The sequence below is a fragment of the Nansenia antarctica genome, assembly GCF_963989245.1.
Source record: "Nansenia antarctica genome assembly, chromosome: 5".
NCBI classification, from domain to species: domain Eukaryota; kingdom Metazoa; phylum Chordata; class Actinopteri; order Argentiniformes; family Microstomatidae; genus Nansenia; species Nansenia antarctica.
The window spans coordinates 46232946-46249648 of NC_137690.1; the positions used below are offsets into that span (position 1 = coordinate 46232946).

The 16703-nt window shown below is 45.6% G+C and overlaps 1 protein-coding gene across 1 annotated transcript in view; it reads left to right on the top strand.

Annotated features, from left to right (window-relative positions):
• Nucleotides 1–15965, top strand: part of map4k1 (mitogen-activated protein kinase kinase kinase kinase 1) — a gene marked incomplete at both ends in the record, with an annotated part of 33101 nt that extends 17136 nt beyond the window's left edge. Inside the window, 21 exons of the mRNA XM_080531641.1 lie at nt 1675–1806; nt 2340–2402; nt 2806–2887; nt 3116–3232; nt 3816–3897; nt 6773–6815; nt 7031–7094; nt 8919–9078; nt 9301–9386; nt 9914–9955; nt 10065–10143; nt 10803–10879; nt 11466–11526; nt 11754–11856; nt 12114–12172; nt 12456–12559; nt 13556–13733; nt 14367–14435; nt 14911–15003; nt 15576–15702; nt 15869–15965. Coding sequence (XP_080387767.1) covers nt 1675–1806; nt 2340–2402; nt 2806–2887; nt 3116–3232; nt 3816–3897; nt 6773–6815; nt 7031–7094; nt 8919–9078; nt 9301–9386; nt 9914–9955; nt 10065–10143; nt 10803–10879; nt 11466–11526; nt 11754–11856; nt 12114–12172; nt 12456–12559; nt 13556–13733; nt 14367–14435; nt 14911–15003; nt 15576–15702; nt 15869–15965 — 1918 coding nt within the window. The remainder of the gene's footprint in view (nt 1–1674; nt 1807–2339; nt 2403–2805; nt 2888–3115; nt 3233–3815; nt 3898–6772; nt 6816–7030; nt 7095–8918; nt 9079–9300; nt 9387–9913; nt 9956–10064; nt 10144–10802; nt 10880–11465; nt 11527–11753; nt 11857–12113; nt 12173–12455; nt 12560–13555; nt 13734–14366; nt 14436–14910; nt 15004–15575; nt 15703–15868) is intronic.
• Nucleotides 15966–16703: the final 738 nt, after the last annotated feature.

Consider the following 16703-nt stretch of genomic DNA (forward strand, 5'->3'; position numbering starts at 1 on the left):
AAACCATCCTATACGGATCCCCATCTAAACTCAGAAAGGCTGAAAATTTTAAAATAAAAGTGGGTAACATTAATATCACAAGAAAAGAGGATATTACATACCTGGGCTCCATCTTAGAGGCAAATCTTTCCGGAGATAAAATGGCAGCAAAAGTAATCAAAAAAGTGAACCATAGAACTAGATTCTTGTACAGGATATCCTCACTTGTCAGTAAAAACACACTGAGGACCCTATCAGGAGCTCTCATTCAATGTCACTTCGACTATGCCGTAACATCATGGTACTATAGAACCACAAAGGCCCATAAAACAAGACTCCAGACAGCCCAAAATAAACTGGTTAGGCTTCTGCTAGGCCTCAACCCTAGGACACATCTAACCGCTGCTCATTTTTTGAGCCTTGATTGGCTACGAGTAGTTGACAGAGTGCAGCAGCTTGCACTGGGCCTGGTCTTCAAGATACGCTACACCACAAAGACACCCAAGTACCTGTCAACATACTTCCAAAAAGTGAACAACGTCCACACATACAACACCAGAGGAAGCTCCACGAACCACGTTCAACCGCGTTGCACCACAAACAAGGGGTTAAACTCGTTTGCAAACTATGCAGTAAAAATGTGGAACGCCCTTCCTATAATCTTAAAGGAGTGCAAAACACTGCCCACCTTCAAAACCACTCTCAAAAAACATTTACAGGAGGCTGCAATCCGTAACTGGACCCTCTAAAACAACAAAAACAAAAACAAAAATCAGATTAAAAGACCCGAACTACCCACTGTACATACTTTGTGTTTTGTCCCCCGCCCCCACCTGTGGTGTATGTCCCCACCTGTCCTACCCGATACCTTATGTTTTGTTGTATTGTTCTTCCCATGATGGATGTACGTTTATCTTGTAGATAGTAATAGTTATTTGTCTGTATTATCTTGTAGATAGTACTAGTTTTTTTCTTATGTCTGTCTTACATGTAACGATGAATTGAAAATCAAGGACCCCAATTGAAATAAGCCAGTGGCTTTCTTGGGTTTTTATCCTTTTAGTTGACCTTGTATGTAATATGTACTTTCATGTACCTACTTCTGCAAACATTCTAATAAAGTTTTCAATCAATCAATCAAAACTCTGGTGCGGGGAATTTCTCGTTTGGACCCGGAAATTGCTAAACGTCACGTTTGACGTCAGACTTAACAACCGAATAGACATTCAAGTCAATGTGAAAAGAGCCAACTTTATTAAATCACTGTTACTCCTATCTAGCTCACAGAAAACTCTTTCTCCTTGAAAATTATCTATTTATTATACAACTTTTCTGTCTTGCTGCGAGAGTCTTCTTCTTTAATAGGCGTCTTCTTCTTTAATAGGCGAGAGTCTTCTTCTTTTTCTTCTGCGAGAGTCGACTTCTTTAATAGGGTGAATTCAGGAAATCTGTGACATTGGGTGATGTGGGACACCTAAACTCCAGTGTGTTTACTTCCTGTTCTAACAAAATCTACTTTAAGATTTCAGTCCAGACATCCATGCTAGACCTATAGTAAACATCCTGTTGACTAGGTTTTGTTAGAACAGGCAAGAAACACAGTGTGTTCCCCCACATTACCCAATGACCCAGATTATCCGAATCCACCCTACCTGTGTTGATGTCGGTTATGGCTACTACCTATGTTCACCACAGGATGGCGCCAGAGGTGGCGGCAGTGGAGATCAAGGGAGGTTACAACGAGCTGTGTGATATCTGGTCTGTAGGGATCACAGCTATTGAGTTAGCAGAGCTCCAGCCTCCCCTGTTTGATGTGCACCCACTCCGGTAATCACACACACACACACACACACACACGCGCGCACGCACACACATGCATGCACGCAAGCACAAGCACCAGCACCAGCACACACACACACACACACACACACACACACACACGCACACATACACACACACACACACACACACACACACACACACAAAACACACCTACACACAAACACTCACAAACACTCATGCTGTACAATCACCCACACAGCAAAAATCGTTCCCCTCACACGCACACACACACAATAACAACATTGCTTACTGCTCGCTCTAGAGAATATCAAGACTTTCCACCCCCTGTCCCCCCCCCACCCCCCCACCCCTGTGATGCATGTCTCCACACGTCTTCTCCCTGTCTTCCCCGTGATGCATTGGTCTGCATGTCTACCGCATCGCACATGAAAGACTGCACACATATTTACACACGTACACACACACAGACACACACACACACACACACACACACACACACACACACACACACACACACACACACACACACACTCATACGCAAGTCTTGTCTTTTTTAGGGTCCTGTTCCTCATGTCCAAGAGTGGCTACCAGCCTCCCAAACTCAAAGAAAAGGCCAAATGGTACAGTATACTATAACTACACTACAACTCTACACTAGAACTACACTACAGTATACTAGAACTACACTAGAACTACACTACAGTATACTATAAGGACACTACAATCAACTTCGCTATAGTGATACAGTTTGGACTTAAGCCACTATAGGGATACTTGTTTTCTACACTCTGTCGTCAGAAAGACATACAAATAAAATATAATTAAATGAATACAAATCGTAGAGGCTGGCCATCCTCACGTGCTGTCTGTAGACACTGGTGTATGCTGCTGGAGATGATGAGCATTCAAAAGTGATGAAGTGCCCCTTTATGCAGTCGGCAGTTTTTCCGAAACTGCTGTTACTATTCTTCTTCTTTTTTTAAAAAGTGTTCCCCTGTACCCTTTTCCCTCCCTCCATCGTAGGTCGTCCATGTTCTATAACTTTGTGAAAGCGATGCTGATCAGGAACCCTAAGAAGAGACCCACCGCCTCTAAGATGCTGGCAGTGAGTACACTGCCACACACAACACACACCATAAAGACCATGATAATACAGGTGCATCTCTACACACGCACCATAAAGACCATGATAATACAGATCTTTGTCTCTCTCTCTCTCCCTCCCCTCTCCCTCCCCTCTCTGTCTCTCTCCCTCCCCTCTCTGTCTCTCTCCCTCCCCTCTCCCAACCCCTCTCTGTCTCTCTCCCTCCCCTTTCTCCCTCCCCCATTGCAGCACCTGTTTGTCACCCAGCCCTGTCTGAGGCAGGAGCTGATCCTGGACCTGCTGGAGAAGCAGCAGCACCCAGAGAGGCTGAAGGCCTGTCTGCAGTCAGAGGAGGAGGACATGGAGGTCAGAGGTCACTGCCTACCTGGCCATACCTATCATTTTATCCTCTTTGTACCTAGAGAAACATACAGTAGGTGACACGGTCTAGTGTTTTGGTTCGCGTGTCGGCAACCAAATCAAAATGTTCCAATTTTATTTTGAAACACAGAAATATGTTTCAAACGTTGTTGAAAATCACAACACGAACTGAGTAATCCCCACTGCTAACTCATCTATAACACTACTCTACATTGTTAGCAAGCTCACAAAACAAGCTGTGTTAGTTGACTGGCGAATGTGTCGTTGATTTTCAACAACACGGAAATGTATTAACATTTTTCAAAAGAAAAGTCAGAACATTAAATCGGGTGCCGAGTGCCGACATGCAGACCACCGTGACCTGTTGAATTGGTATGTGACAGTGAATAACAGCCTCATGTGGAGTGGTCACAGAGAAATATATATATTTTTTTTAATTGTCAGAGTTTTCTGCCTGTAGTGACTTTCACTGTGATATGATTGGACAATTTGTATTTCGGGGCGTGGCTTAGCGATAGGTCCATTGCTCAGTATCATGTGTGTATCCCTGTCTGATGATCTGTGGTAGGTGGTCATGCCAGGCTCCCTGAAAAGGATCCACTCAGTGAACCGACACATCCAGGCAGAGAGGACCAACTCTGACATCAGCTGTGAGACACTTTACTTATTTACTCAACTTTTCCAGGATTAGGTTTTTATCCAGTGCAATAATCGTTGTTCATTGTGTGTGTGTGTGTGTGTGTGTGTGTGTGTGTATGTGTGCGTGTGTGCATGCGTGTGTGTGTGCGCGTGTGCGTGCGTGCATGTGTGCGTGTGTGTGTGTGTGTGTGTGTGTGTTCAGTGGAACAGATCTACACACGAACCACAAAGGCAGACTCGCCAGACGGCACGGTAAGAGTTGTGTGTGTGTGTGTGTGTGTGTGTGTGTTCCCTAAAGCGGGGTACACACATAAGGATTTTCTGGCCGATTTTCGGATGGCTGAAAACGACAGAAAACGCCGATTATCAGATGGCTCTTAACATTTTCCTATAACAAAATCCTGTGGTGTGAGGTGTGTTAAGAGTCAATCTCTCCCGACAACCTGCTCGGAAAATGGGCGTGGCAGGCAATCGTAAATGTCAAATGTGTTCAATACTTACGACCAGAAATCATAGGGTTGCCAGATTTTTTGGTGGAATTAGCGGTTTTATGAATGAATGAATGAATGAATGAATGAATGGACTTTATTGTCATTGCTACAGTACAGGTACCAAACAACGAAATTTAGGAGGGGTGGCTCCCCTGGTGTTAGGAAAGGGGAAAAAAAACACTTTTAGAAAAAGAAAAAATCACAAGAAGGTAAGGAGCTGGTTTACATAAATAAAGGCTATGTACACAATCCACTGTACTATACTGCACAGATAGTCAACTAGGGTTGTCATATTGCACACTAGTATTTTTTCCACGTTATTTAAAGTGTCACAGTTTGCAGGCTTGAAATGTACATGTTTGTGCCTCAGCACTACACCTGATTTTTTCAGTCCAGCAGCTGCCATACAATCCGTCCAGACTGTCCAGGGCCCAGAACTTAGGTCTTTGCTGTGTTCAGGGCCTGGACGGCCCTGTGGTAGAAGCAGTTCTTCAGTCTGTTTGTCTTAGCGGCCAGGGTCCTGAACCTCCTTTTCGAGGGCAGCCTGGTAAAGTGTACGTGCCCAGGGTGGGTCGGGTCCCTGGAGATCTTTGAGGCCTTCCTGAGACAGCGTGTGTTGTACAGCTCTTCCAGAGAGGGGAGGGGGGCGCCGGTGATCTTCTGTGCTGTTCTCACTACTCTCTGTAGCGCATTTCTCTCCGCTGTTGTGCAGCTGGAGAACCAGTTGCAGATGCCGTAGGTGAGGATGCTCTCCACTGCGCCGCGGTAGAAGGCCACCAGTATCTCCTGCTTGTTGTGTTCCTTTAGACTGTGGTTAGGGTGGAAAATGTCATTCCCATCTGGCAACCCTGCTCGCGAGTCCAACTATAACGTAGCCAATCAAGAAGCGAGCTGACTACTTCTTTTCGTTATTCGGCACTTTATTTGCCCTGTCGCACATGGTTGTCTCGTACAGGTCAGTCAGGGTACTACGTTAGATAATAATAATAATAATAACTTTATTTGTATAGCGCTTTTCCTGCAGACGTTGCGGCTCAAATTATTTTGTAATTTAAAGGCAATATTAAAAGGATGGGTTCACGTGAGATTTCTGGCTTGGGGAACGAGACTCTAGAGAGTCTGGAGTCTGTCGTAACGAAAATCTTTATGTCTGTGGGGTGCTGAAATGGGGAATTCGGCGCACACCACACACAATACGATCAAGGCTGTTCAATCCAAGAATTTGTTTCTTCATGTGTGGGGTCTGTCTCAGATAAGATTTCGGTTAAGATTTTGAAAATCCTTATGTGTGTACCCCGCTTAACAGAGGTGTGCTGGTGTACAGAGGCTGCGTTCGTAAATTCGCTCTGGAAATCTGATCAGCACTCATGGAATGCCTCTTGTCCAAATCAAATGACTTGGTCACCTTTATGACGCTGAACCCAGTGTTCACACTCAGAGTGCATTTACCAAAGGCACTCAGTATCTTCCTACATGACATATCGAATTATCATCTGGGCCCAGTTGTTCAAAACGTTTCATCTGGATCAGAATGATCCCCATTCTTTTTTGCTATCCAGGATCAGATGTTATCTGGCTGGTTTTGAGTCGTATAGGAGGGGAAATCAGCCAGCTCGATAATAATCCTAATAATAATCATAATCATAATCATAATCATAATAATAACTTTATTTGTATAGCACTTTTCCTGCAAATGTTGCAGCTCAAAGTGCTTTAATCATTATATAATCTTAATTTAATTATTTAGTAATTTAAAGGCAATATTAAAAAGATGGGTTTTTATAATATTAATTTAATTATTTTGTCATTTAAAGGCAATATTAAAAAGATGGGTTTTTAGTCTTGACTTGAACATATTTGCTGAGGTTGCATCCCTAATGTAAACTGGCAGTGCATTCCACAGTTTTGGTGCATAAAATGAGAATGCAGCCTCACCAAATCTCTTCTTTTGTACATGTGGTACACAGAGAAAACCAGCGTCAGAAGACCTGAGAGCTCTATTGGTCTGATATGCTAGCAAAAGGGCTTTCAGATATTCTGGTGCTGTGCCTGATTCTGATCTGATCCTGGACAGCTAAAAAGACCCAGGATCATTCTGATCCAGATTAAACGTTTTTGAACAACTGGGCCTTGACGGAACTTCGGGGGTCCTGTCCTTGTCTGTCTGTCCTTCAGCTAAAGCCCGCAGTAAGGTATCACACCGCGGGATCCAGAGACAGCGGCTACAGTCCAATCAGGTAACAGTACACTGCTGATTCAGCCAATCACACACTGACTGAACCCTTCAGTACATTACTGTGCATTAGCATGTGGATGTTAGCACCATCTCAGGAGCACCCGACTGATCAACATCCACCCCCCCCCCCCAACCCCCACCTCTCTTCCTCTCATAGAGACCAACGCATGGATTCAGATGATGACTACGACGACGTCGACATGTAATAATAATAACTGGAATTTCAAAAAACTTTCAAAAAAATGTGTGGGCTTGCTTCAGCCTGTATGGTCCCAAAATATCATTATTTTGTGCATGCTTACTAAAGATAATAATTATGTTATGTAGATAGATATTCCATAAATACATATTTATAATAAACATATTTGTCTGAGTTGTTTGACCCCCCCCCCCCCCCCCTTCATATTCTTTCCACAGTCCCACAATTCAGACCAGCAGGACAATACCAGCAAATGACATCCCTCCCCCGCTTCCTCCAAAGGTTATTATTATTATTATTATTATTATTATTATTATTATTATTATTAAGTGTGCTTAAGCAAGCAGCACTTATTGTTATTGTACATATAACTTATTATTATTATTATAGCAAAATTTGCACCGGTATCTCGTCCCACAGTTTTGGCACTAGGTAGACATGAGAGGTGTCAAAACGTGCGGCTCGTTCCAACTCGCGTTGCTATTGTCCGGCGGAAGGTTACGGCATACGGTTTACCCACAATGCCCCGTTTAGCGGACAAAAAAATCCCATAGACAATGGCTGTGTTCGGAATGGTATACTAGCATACTGCATACTAGCATACTCAATGAGTATTGAGCTCCTAATATCTAAAAAGCACTACGGTTTTCTTATTTTATCGGATTAAAGTAGCGAAGACCAGAAATTCCCATTGACCACCAGTCAAACTTCTCCGCTTCTATCACCCAAAAAGGGGCGTGATCATTCTGATGACAGGGAGATGACGCGCAATTGCTCTGATGAATACTCAAAACTACGTCATATCTAGTATGAGTAGTATGCTAGTATGCTATTCCGAACACAGCCAATGAATTGGGCAATATTGAAAACGCCACAGCTCGGCCTTTGGGTGACGTAAAGACACGCGGGTTTCGCCGGGGGGGGGGGGGGGGGGGCAGGGTGGTGACCAAAACACACACACACACATACACACATTCACACACACACACACACACACACACACACACACACACACACACACACACACACACACACACACACACACACACACACACACACACACACACACACACACACGCACAGACACATACTTTTTGTGGAGAGAAATCGCCATTGAAATTCAATGGCGGAACTTTGAGAACAGAGTGAGCAGAAAACGTTTTTGAACTTTTTGTACACATTTTGCACACTGCTAAATGTTACATGGAAACGTAGAGCAACTCTTACTGTCACTCAAAATATCAACATATAAGCCCAAATATTAATAGTTTTTACGTTTCAGCTGTTTGTTTCAGAGCTAGCCAAAGACAAGCAGAGGTCAGGCTAGAGTGAGTTGCTATGACAACGAATTTGCCACTGTCAACAGATGTGTTGATAGGACTCAAAACAGGTGCGGCCGGGTGGTAGAGAGAGTGGACCAGCAAACAGACACACTCACTCACACATACACACACATGCACACACACACGCACACGCACACACGCACGCGCACGCACGCGCACGCACGCACGCACGCACGCACACACACACACACACACACACACACACACACACACACACACACACACACACACACACACACACACACACACACACACACACACACCCCACAACTTGGCCTCTGGGTGAGCTAGAGAAACGCGGTCTTTGCCGGGCGGTGCAGGGGAGTGGCCCAGGTGCAGGGGGGGGGGGGGGGGGGGGGGGGGGGGCAGATGCCAAAGCACACATCACAATTTCCACAGGAATTGTCCCTGTCTAGTTATTATTATTATTATTATTATTAATAATAATAATAATAATAAAATTATTTCGAGTTATTCTACTCAGACCTGTGTCAAATGCATATGATAAATACTTCCAAAACATTTCAAATATATCAAATATTTGATTTGATCATTTATTTATTCCACCCTCTACACAGCCACATACCGGGTTACTGTTAGATTAGACAGATTATATTACTGTTAGATTATATTCAACTTTATTGTCATTGCAGAGTACACAGTACCAGACAAGGAAACACAGTTTAGCGTCAGTTGTTGAAGCCTCAGGCCTTAGCGATGCAGCCTAATGTATAGGACCTTTATGTGCCGTACGCCCATGTAGCCCAAGGGTCGCACCAGCTCAGAGGAGAGTGTGGCTGGGGAGGAGGACCACGGACACACACACTGCTCCCTCAACGTCCCCACCCCCCGGGTCCGGACCTCCAGCGGCACCCACACCCGGCCCGTCCCCCGGCCGCGGTCCACGCGGAGCGTCAACTCCGGTGAGTGCTGACATGCAGGATATGTCGACGGCCAGAATCGAACCGGGGGACTCTTCGATTACATGGCTGACGCCTTAGTGTGCTACGCTACCAAGCGCCCCCCTATTACACCTCTTTTAACCAGAGAGAGTTCAATAGTGGTGCATAGTGGAGAATAGTTGCTTTTCCATTTGGGACACATCGAATTGTTTTCCCCTCTATTGCTTGTTTCCCCGTCTCCAGCACCAGCACAGCTCGCGGACAGCCATGCTGACCAACAGCCACCTGAGTTACCGCCCAAGGACAGGAGAAGGAGGCAAGCACTCCAGGTACAGTCCCACTAAAATCAAGACTACATTCTGGGTCACTCCGGGTTACTCTGGTAATATCGTAAGTCATCTTGGAATGCTGCTTGGGTCCAGGAGGTAAAAACCTTTCTATTACGACTTTAAACTGGAATTAAATAACAACACTTCCCAGTCAACTGTGGGCTCGACCTGGTCTCGTGGCGGCGCGTATGGCTCAGTGCCGCAAACGGCAAGTAGTATATGGGCCAGATTTGGTCCGACTGTGCTATGGACCAGCTCTGGTATGAGGAACATGGCCCTGATATGGTCCTGTAGTTACTGGGCCACCTTTGGTCTAAACGTGGGGGGCCAGCATCTGGCCCAGGTACCACCTGGAATGATGGCCCACGATTAAGGCTCATGAACAACAGCCAGAGGTCGCCCGGGCAACAAAGTTGTGGGCCGGATCTGGGCCGTCCTTACTCTGACTGGGTTGTTGCTTCTCCGAAAAGTGGATGAATTGATTCCGTTACGAGCGCTTATCGTAACTTGTTTATTTTTCAACGTAGGATCCGATTGAATGTGCCAGCCCCGTTCTGAAGAAACTTCCGGTAAGATTGTTCCCCAACCTCATGATGAGTACATACCACCACAGCTTCAGACAGCTACAGTGTCATGAGGTAATGAAATGTGGGTGTGGTCTGTCTCCTACCTGTCCAGGTGTACTTTAAGAAGGTGTTCCACGGCTGCCCGCTGAAGGTAAACTGTTCAACGACGTGGGAACACCCGACAACCAAAGGTCTGTATGAGGCGGCTCTGAAACTGAAAACAAATAAATACAAAATAACTGAAATAATTATTCTTCCTGCCAAGACAAAGAAACACAGGAAACACTCTCTTATGGGGAGAGGCAACAGGAAACAGTGATCAAGAACACCCTTGTGATCCGTTAGTTTCTGGGTGGCCTCTGTCCCCCTCTGGTGATCAGAGGGTGTCTTGACACCATGCAGTGACCTGCAACTAGACTAGGGTTGTTGCCAGCTGTCCTGCATTAGATGTCCCGTATTTTGGGCCGGATGAACATACAGGACCTCCCTTGTCCCGTATATTCCTCCATCCAATCACAGACCACCTCATGCGTACGTATAGCATAAATGCGCCAATTCCTGCAAACCCCCCCCCCTACCCCGTGGCACGCCATCTTTTGTCCCGTATTTGGTAGTGAGAAAGTTGGCAACCCTAAACAAGACCCTAGTCAAAGCATGTCCACTAAACCCCCCTGTGTGTGTGTGTGTCCCCTCCTGTGTGTGTGTGTGTGTGTGTGTGTGTGTGTTTGTTTGTGTGTGTCCCCTCCTGTGTGTGTGTGTGTGTGTGTGTGTGTGTGTCCCTCCTCCTGTGTGTCCCTCCTCCTGTGTGTGTGCCTCCCCCACCCCTCCTGTGTGTGCCCCCCCCCCCCAGATAAGCACCTGATCCTGGGGGCAGATGAGGGGATCTACACCCTCAACCTGAACGGTTCAGAGGCCACCATGGAGCTGGTGAGGACTGGAGCTATGGGTTCTATACCCATGGTCTATTATCTATGGGTTCTATACCCATGGTCTATTATCTATGGGTTCTATACCCATGGTCTATTATCTATGGGTTCTATGCCTACAGTCTATTATGTATGGGTTCTATACCTACAGTCTATTATCTATGGGTTCTATGCCTACAGTCTATTATCTATGGGTATGCCTACAGTCTATTATGTATGGGTTCTATACCTACAGTCTATTATCTATGGGTTCTATGCCTACAGTCTATTATCTATGGGTTCTATGCCTACAGTCTATTATCTATGGGTTCTATACCCATGGTCTATTATCTATGGGTTCTATACCTACGGTCTATTATCTATGGGTTCTATGCCTACAGTCTATTATCTATGGGTTCTATACCTACGGTCTATTATCTATGGGTTCTATACCTACAGTCTATTATCTATGGGTTCTATACCTACAGTATTATTTATGGGTTTTATACCTACAGTCTATTATCTATATATATATACTGAACAATGTATGCACTCACTGCAATGTAAGTCACTGGATAAAAGCTTATATATCGATATCTACCTTGCAGCTCTATCCAGGGAAGTGTGTCTGGGTCTACACCATTACTAATGTCCTCATGTCAATATCAGGTGAGAGACACTGCAGCCATGAGGACATTCAGCAAATAAAGAAACACAACTAAATGTAACGGAAACCACAAGCATTTGATTGGTGTGAAATGTGCGACAACTTATGTGTGGTTTGTTCGTCTGCATGTATGGGCATGCGTCTGCGCGTGGCTGCATGTGTGTGATGCATGTGTCTGTGTGTATGTGTGTGTGTGTGTGTGTGTGTGTGTGTGTGTGTGTTATCACAGGGAAGTCGTCGCAGCTGCACTCGCATTCGCTGAAGGAGTTATATGAGCAGGCGCGAAAGGACCAGCGCCTGGTTGCCCTGCCGACCCACAGACTGTTACCCAGGTAACCAGGGCGCTCACCATCATACAAGGGCTGCTGCTGACAGTGTTGATCCTTTTAAGGCCTCGCTAAAAACACAACACACACCTGTTCAGGCAGGCTTTTCATGTACACTCTGTGACTTTTATTTTCATATTTTGGACGTGTAAAATGTCCATGAGAAAGAGCTAAACAAATGTCTACACGCCACTACTGCCCTCGGCGGTAATCTCATTACCATTCACTCTGACGCTGATTTGAAAACATCTCTGTGTTTACAGGAAGTACGCTGTCACATGTAAGATACCAGACACCAAGGGCTGCAAAACCTGTTCAGTGGGTGAGAAAAACAAAATCCCAGTCCATAGAATTGTCAACAATGGTAACAGGGACGGGGGAATGGGGTGGTAGAATGGGGGTGCTACAGTACTATTAGCTAAATTGCTCTGTGCTACACCCTTCCTCTCTCCTTCCACCCTCCCTGCCTCTATCCCTCTCCCTCCCCCCTCCCTGCCTCTCCCCCCTCCCTGCCTCTCCCCCCTCCCTGCCTCTCTCCCCCGCCCCCCCTCCCTACCTGTCTCCCTCTCTCCCTCCCTGCTCATCCATTCTGTTTCGTCCTGCAGCCAGTAACATTCAGAGTGGCTGTGTGTTCCTGTGTTGTGCCCTGGAGGCCAGTGTGATCCTCCTGCAGTGGTACGAGCCCATGCACAAGTTCATGCTCATCAAGGTAAACACATCAACACAAGACCCTCTAGTACACCAGGGCAGTAAACACATCAACACAAGACCCTCTAGTACACCAGGACAGTAAACACATCAACACAAGACCCTTCACCAGGACAGTTACCTCCATCACCAGTACCTCCATCACCAGTACCTCCATCTCATCCCGCCGTAGATTGAAGACTCTAGCATTGTAACTGCCAATGGCCCCTGGCCCAAGCATAGATTACTTTTTCTTGTTATGATTGATGGATAGATGATGGTTCACTTACTTAGACAAATGTATTTGTTGTAAGTCGCTTTGGATAAAGGTGTCTGCTAAATGTAAGTTTAAAAAAAAAAAAAAAATCCTAAATCTCTTCAGGCTACATCTTAACTGCCCCTCCTAAAGATCTCCTCATCCCCTCTACCCCCCTGTACAGTTTATCTACTATACATTTAAAAATAAAAATATAATAATTGTTCCTTCTTCTAAGGCGTGAATCGCTTTCGATAAAGGCATCTGCTAAATGCCATAAATGTACAAATCTAGAGTGGCCGTTTTCAACTCCAGGGCTGGGGTTCCACAGAGTTGCACACAGTTGCTCTTGCAACAGTTGTTCTAATCTAGCCCATCACCAACATAATCGAGGACTTGTTTTGACTTGGGGTCAGGAGAGTTCTGTTGGGAGTTCAGCCTCTAACTGTCTCTGTGTCTCTGTCTCTGTCTCTGTGTCTCTGTCTGTGTCTCTGTCTGTGTCTCTGTCGGCATCTCTGTCTCTCTGTGTCTCTGTCTCTCTGTCTCTCTGTGTCTCTGTCTCTCTGTGTCTCTGTCTCTCTGTGTCTCTGTCTCTCTGTCTGTCTGTCTCACTGTGTCTCTGTCTCTCTGTGTCTCTGTCTCTCTGTGTCTCTGTCTCTCTGTCTCTCTGTGTCTCTGTCTCTCTGTCTCTCTGTGTCTCTCTGTGTCTCTGTCTCTCTGTCTCTCTCTGTCTCTCTGTGTCTCTGTCTCTGTGTCCGTTAGCATTTTGACTTCCCCCTGCCCAGCCTGCTGCGTGTGTTTGAGATGGTGGTGGCCCCCCAGCAGGAGTATCCCCTGGTGTGTATCGGGGTGTCGAGGGGGCAGAGCCCTGAGCAGCCTGTTCGCCTGGACAACATCAACCTGAACTCCAACACTTCCTGGTTTACTAACTCCGGTTTAGGTATGGACTCAACACCTCACCTTATTCAGTGACGAGGGGGAATTAAGTCGGCCAAATTGTCGACTTTCTATGGGGTGCCAAGGGTGGATTTATTCACCAAAAATGTGTATTGTTGGAAGTATTGTTGGATGGTGTCTCCTGAGACGCCTGCTTCCCCCCCTACTGTTTCTCCTGAGATTTCTACTACCCCCTTGTACTGTTTATCCAGTGTCTACTATTTCAAAAATAAATAATAATAACATTTAAATAAAAATAATTCTAGCACGACAACTGCCAATGGCAGCTGGCCTGAACTAAATTACTTTTCCTACTAGAACTAGTGGATTTATAATTCACTTACTTGACCAAATGTATTGATTATAAGTCGCTGTGGAATAAGGTGTCTGCTAAATGCCACAAATGTAAATGTAAATGTTGTTGCTAGGTAACCACCACATAGAACACTTGGCAGGTGGTGGGTGTTCAGTTAGTGAGTTATTGGTACAAACATACAGTTCAAATCAAATAGTACTTGTCTGACTAATGTGTACGTGTGTTTGTGTGTGTGTGTGTGTGTGTGTGTGTGTGTGTGTCTGTGTGTGTGTGTGTGTGTGTGTGTGTGTGTGTGTGTGTGTGTGTGTGTGTGTGTTTCAGAGAAACGCTGTCCTGACTCAATCCAGGTCACCCAGCTGGACCATCACACTCTGCTGGTGCTGATTGAGAGTATGTTTACTGTTCACAGATGATATGATTGTCATGTCCAGTATGTATGTGAGTTATGTAGCTGATATTAAAATGTTTAGGAAATATTTAGCCTGGTGTTGTTAGGCCTGGGCATGCGGGGCTCGAACCCTGAATGTTTTCTGAATAACCCCGGATATCCGGAGAAGGATAGGTCGCCATCTACCGCATCGCCACCGAATTATCTCATTGCTGTCGATTTAGCGCAAGCTACCACCTGTCAACCAAATACTTTGCTAGCACCCCATTTCAACATCCTCATCGGATGTCATCTTTTGGGATGGTTTTAATTGTGTGGATTCATTCACAACATGACCTGCCGTGATGCTATCATCTTTTTACTGACATCATGAGGGAAAATGGAAGGAAGGTAAAATGGAAGGTTTCGGCTATTTTCTGTGTGCGTCTTTAGTTGTATGATGCGCTGACTGGAAGATGATCTAACCTCCCCCAACAGATGCAGTACACATAGTAGGCCTGGAGGGGGCGCAGGGGAGCCACTGTCTGCTGCAGGCTGAGACCACGTTCACTTTCGACGTGGAGGCAGTAGGTGAGATGGGGACGGGGGACATGAGCAGCGCCTGACTCCTGGTCCTCCTTTCAATGACATTCTTTCCGGCCTTTTTCGACCACCGACTCTCCATCTCTGCTCTCTTTCTTTCTTTCTGTCTCTTTCTTTCGGTTCTGTTTCTTTCTGTCTTTCTGTCTTTCTATCAAGTCAAGTCGAATCACATTTCATTGGTCACGTCCGTGGCATACAGCCATTCAGTGATAGATATACAATGACAGTAGTATGTAGCTGCTATAATAATTGACAGTAGACATAATGGCTGGTTTACTTACCCTCTCTCTCATTCTCTCTCTCTCTCACTCTCTCTCTCTCTCTCTCTCACCCACTCTCTCTTTCTTTCTCTCACCCACTCTCTCCCTCTCACCCACTCTCTCTCCATCTCACCCTCTCTCCATCTCACCCGCTCTCTCTCTCCCTCTCTTTCTCACCCTCTCTTTGTCTCTCACCCCCCCTCTCACACTATCGCTCTCTCTCTCACCCCCCCTCTCTCTCTCTCTCTCTCACCCTCACCCCCTCCCTCTCTCTCTCTCTCTCTCTCTCACCCTCTTCAGTGTATTTTGATGAGACTCTCTTGGCGGTGTGGCGTCACGGTTGGCAGAGGAGGGGCGAGGGTTTCTCAGACGTCTTAGAGGAGACCAACGACCTCAAGAAGACTTTCCGTCTGGTGGGAACAGACAGGTAGGCGTGTCGCTCACACACCCTCATACACACACACACACGCTAAACTTATTTGAGCTCACAGTTAAGTATTACATTCAAAGAAACCCCAAAATATCACACACGCACATACACACGCGCACGCACACTTATGGGTGAGTAAATACTAGTCTGTTTCACCCTGCAGGATGGTCGTCATGGAGACGCGACAGAGTGACGATCAGTCAGGACTCTGTAACCTGTACATCCTGGAGGTCGCTGAGAACTATCTCCAGGTCGCCTGAGGCCGTGGCGGAGGGCCGGGGGAACACTTTTATAAAGTAGCACCACTGCTAACACTCCAGTCGGTGGCGCTGTGGCCACGCCCAGAAATACTGCTGCGCCGGTGCAGAAGAAGAGAAGACCACAGACTGAAATCATTTGCCTTTCATGCTGGCTGCCATTTTACGGTTTCATACAATTCCGTCACAAGCAACGACCTCCTCTGTCCATACACATCTAAGAGGACATAACATAAGAGGACACATCTCTCATGAGGGTACTGTTGATATTATACCTAATATGCTGTTGGTATTATGTCTAACATGCTGTTGGTATTATGCCTAATATGCTGTTGGTATTATGTCTAACATGCTGTTGGTATTATGCCTAATATGCTGTAGGTATTATGCCTAATATGCTGTTGGTATTATGCCTAATATGCTGTTGGTATTATGCCTAATATGCTGTTGGTATTATGCCTAATATGCTGTTGGTATTATGCCTAATATGCTGTTGGTATTATGCCTAATATGCTGTAGGTATTATGCCTAATATGCTGTTGGTATTATGCCTAACATGCTGTTGGTATTATGCCTAATATGCTGTTGGTATTATGCCTAACATGCTGTTGGTATTATGTCTAATATGCTGTTGGTATTATGCCTAATATGCTGTTGGTATTATGCCTAATATGCTGTTGGTATTATGCCTAACATGCTGTTGGTATTATGCCTAATATGCTGTTGGTATTATGCCTAACA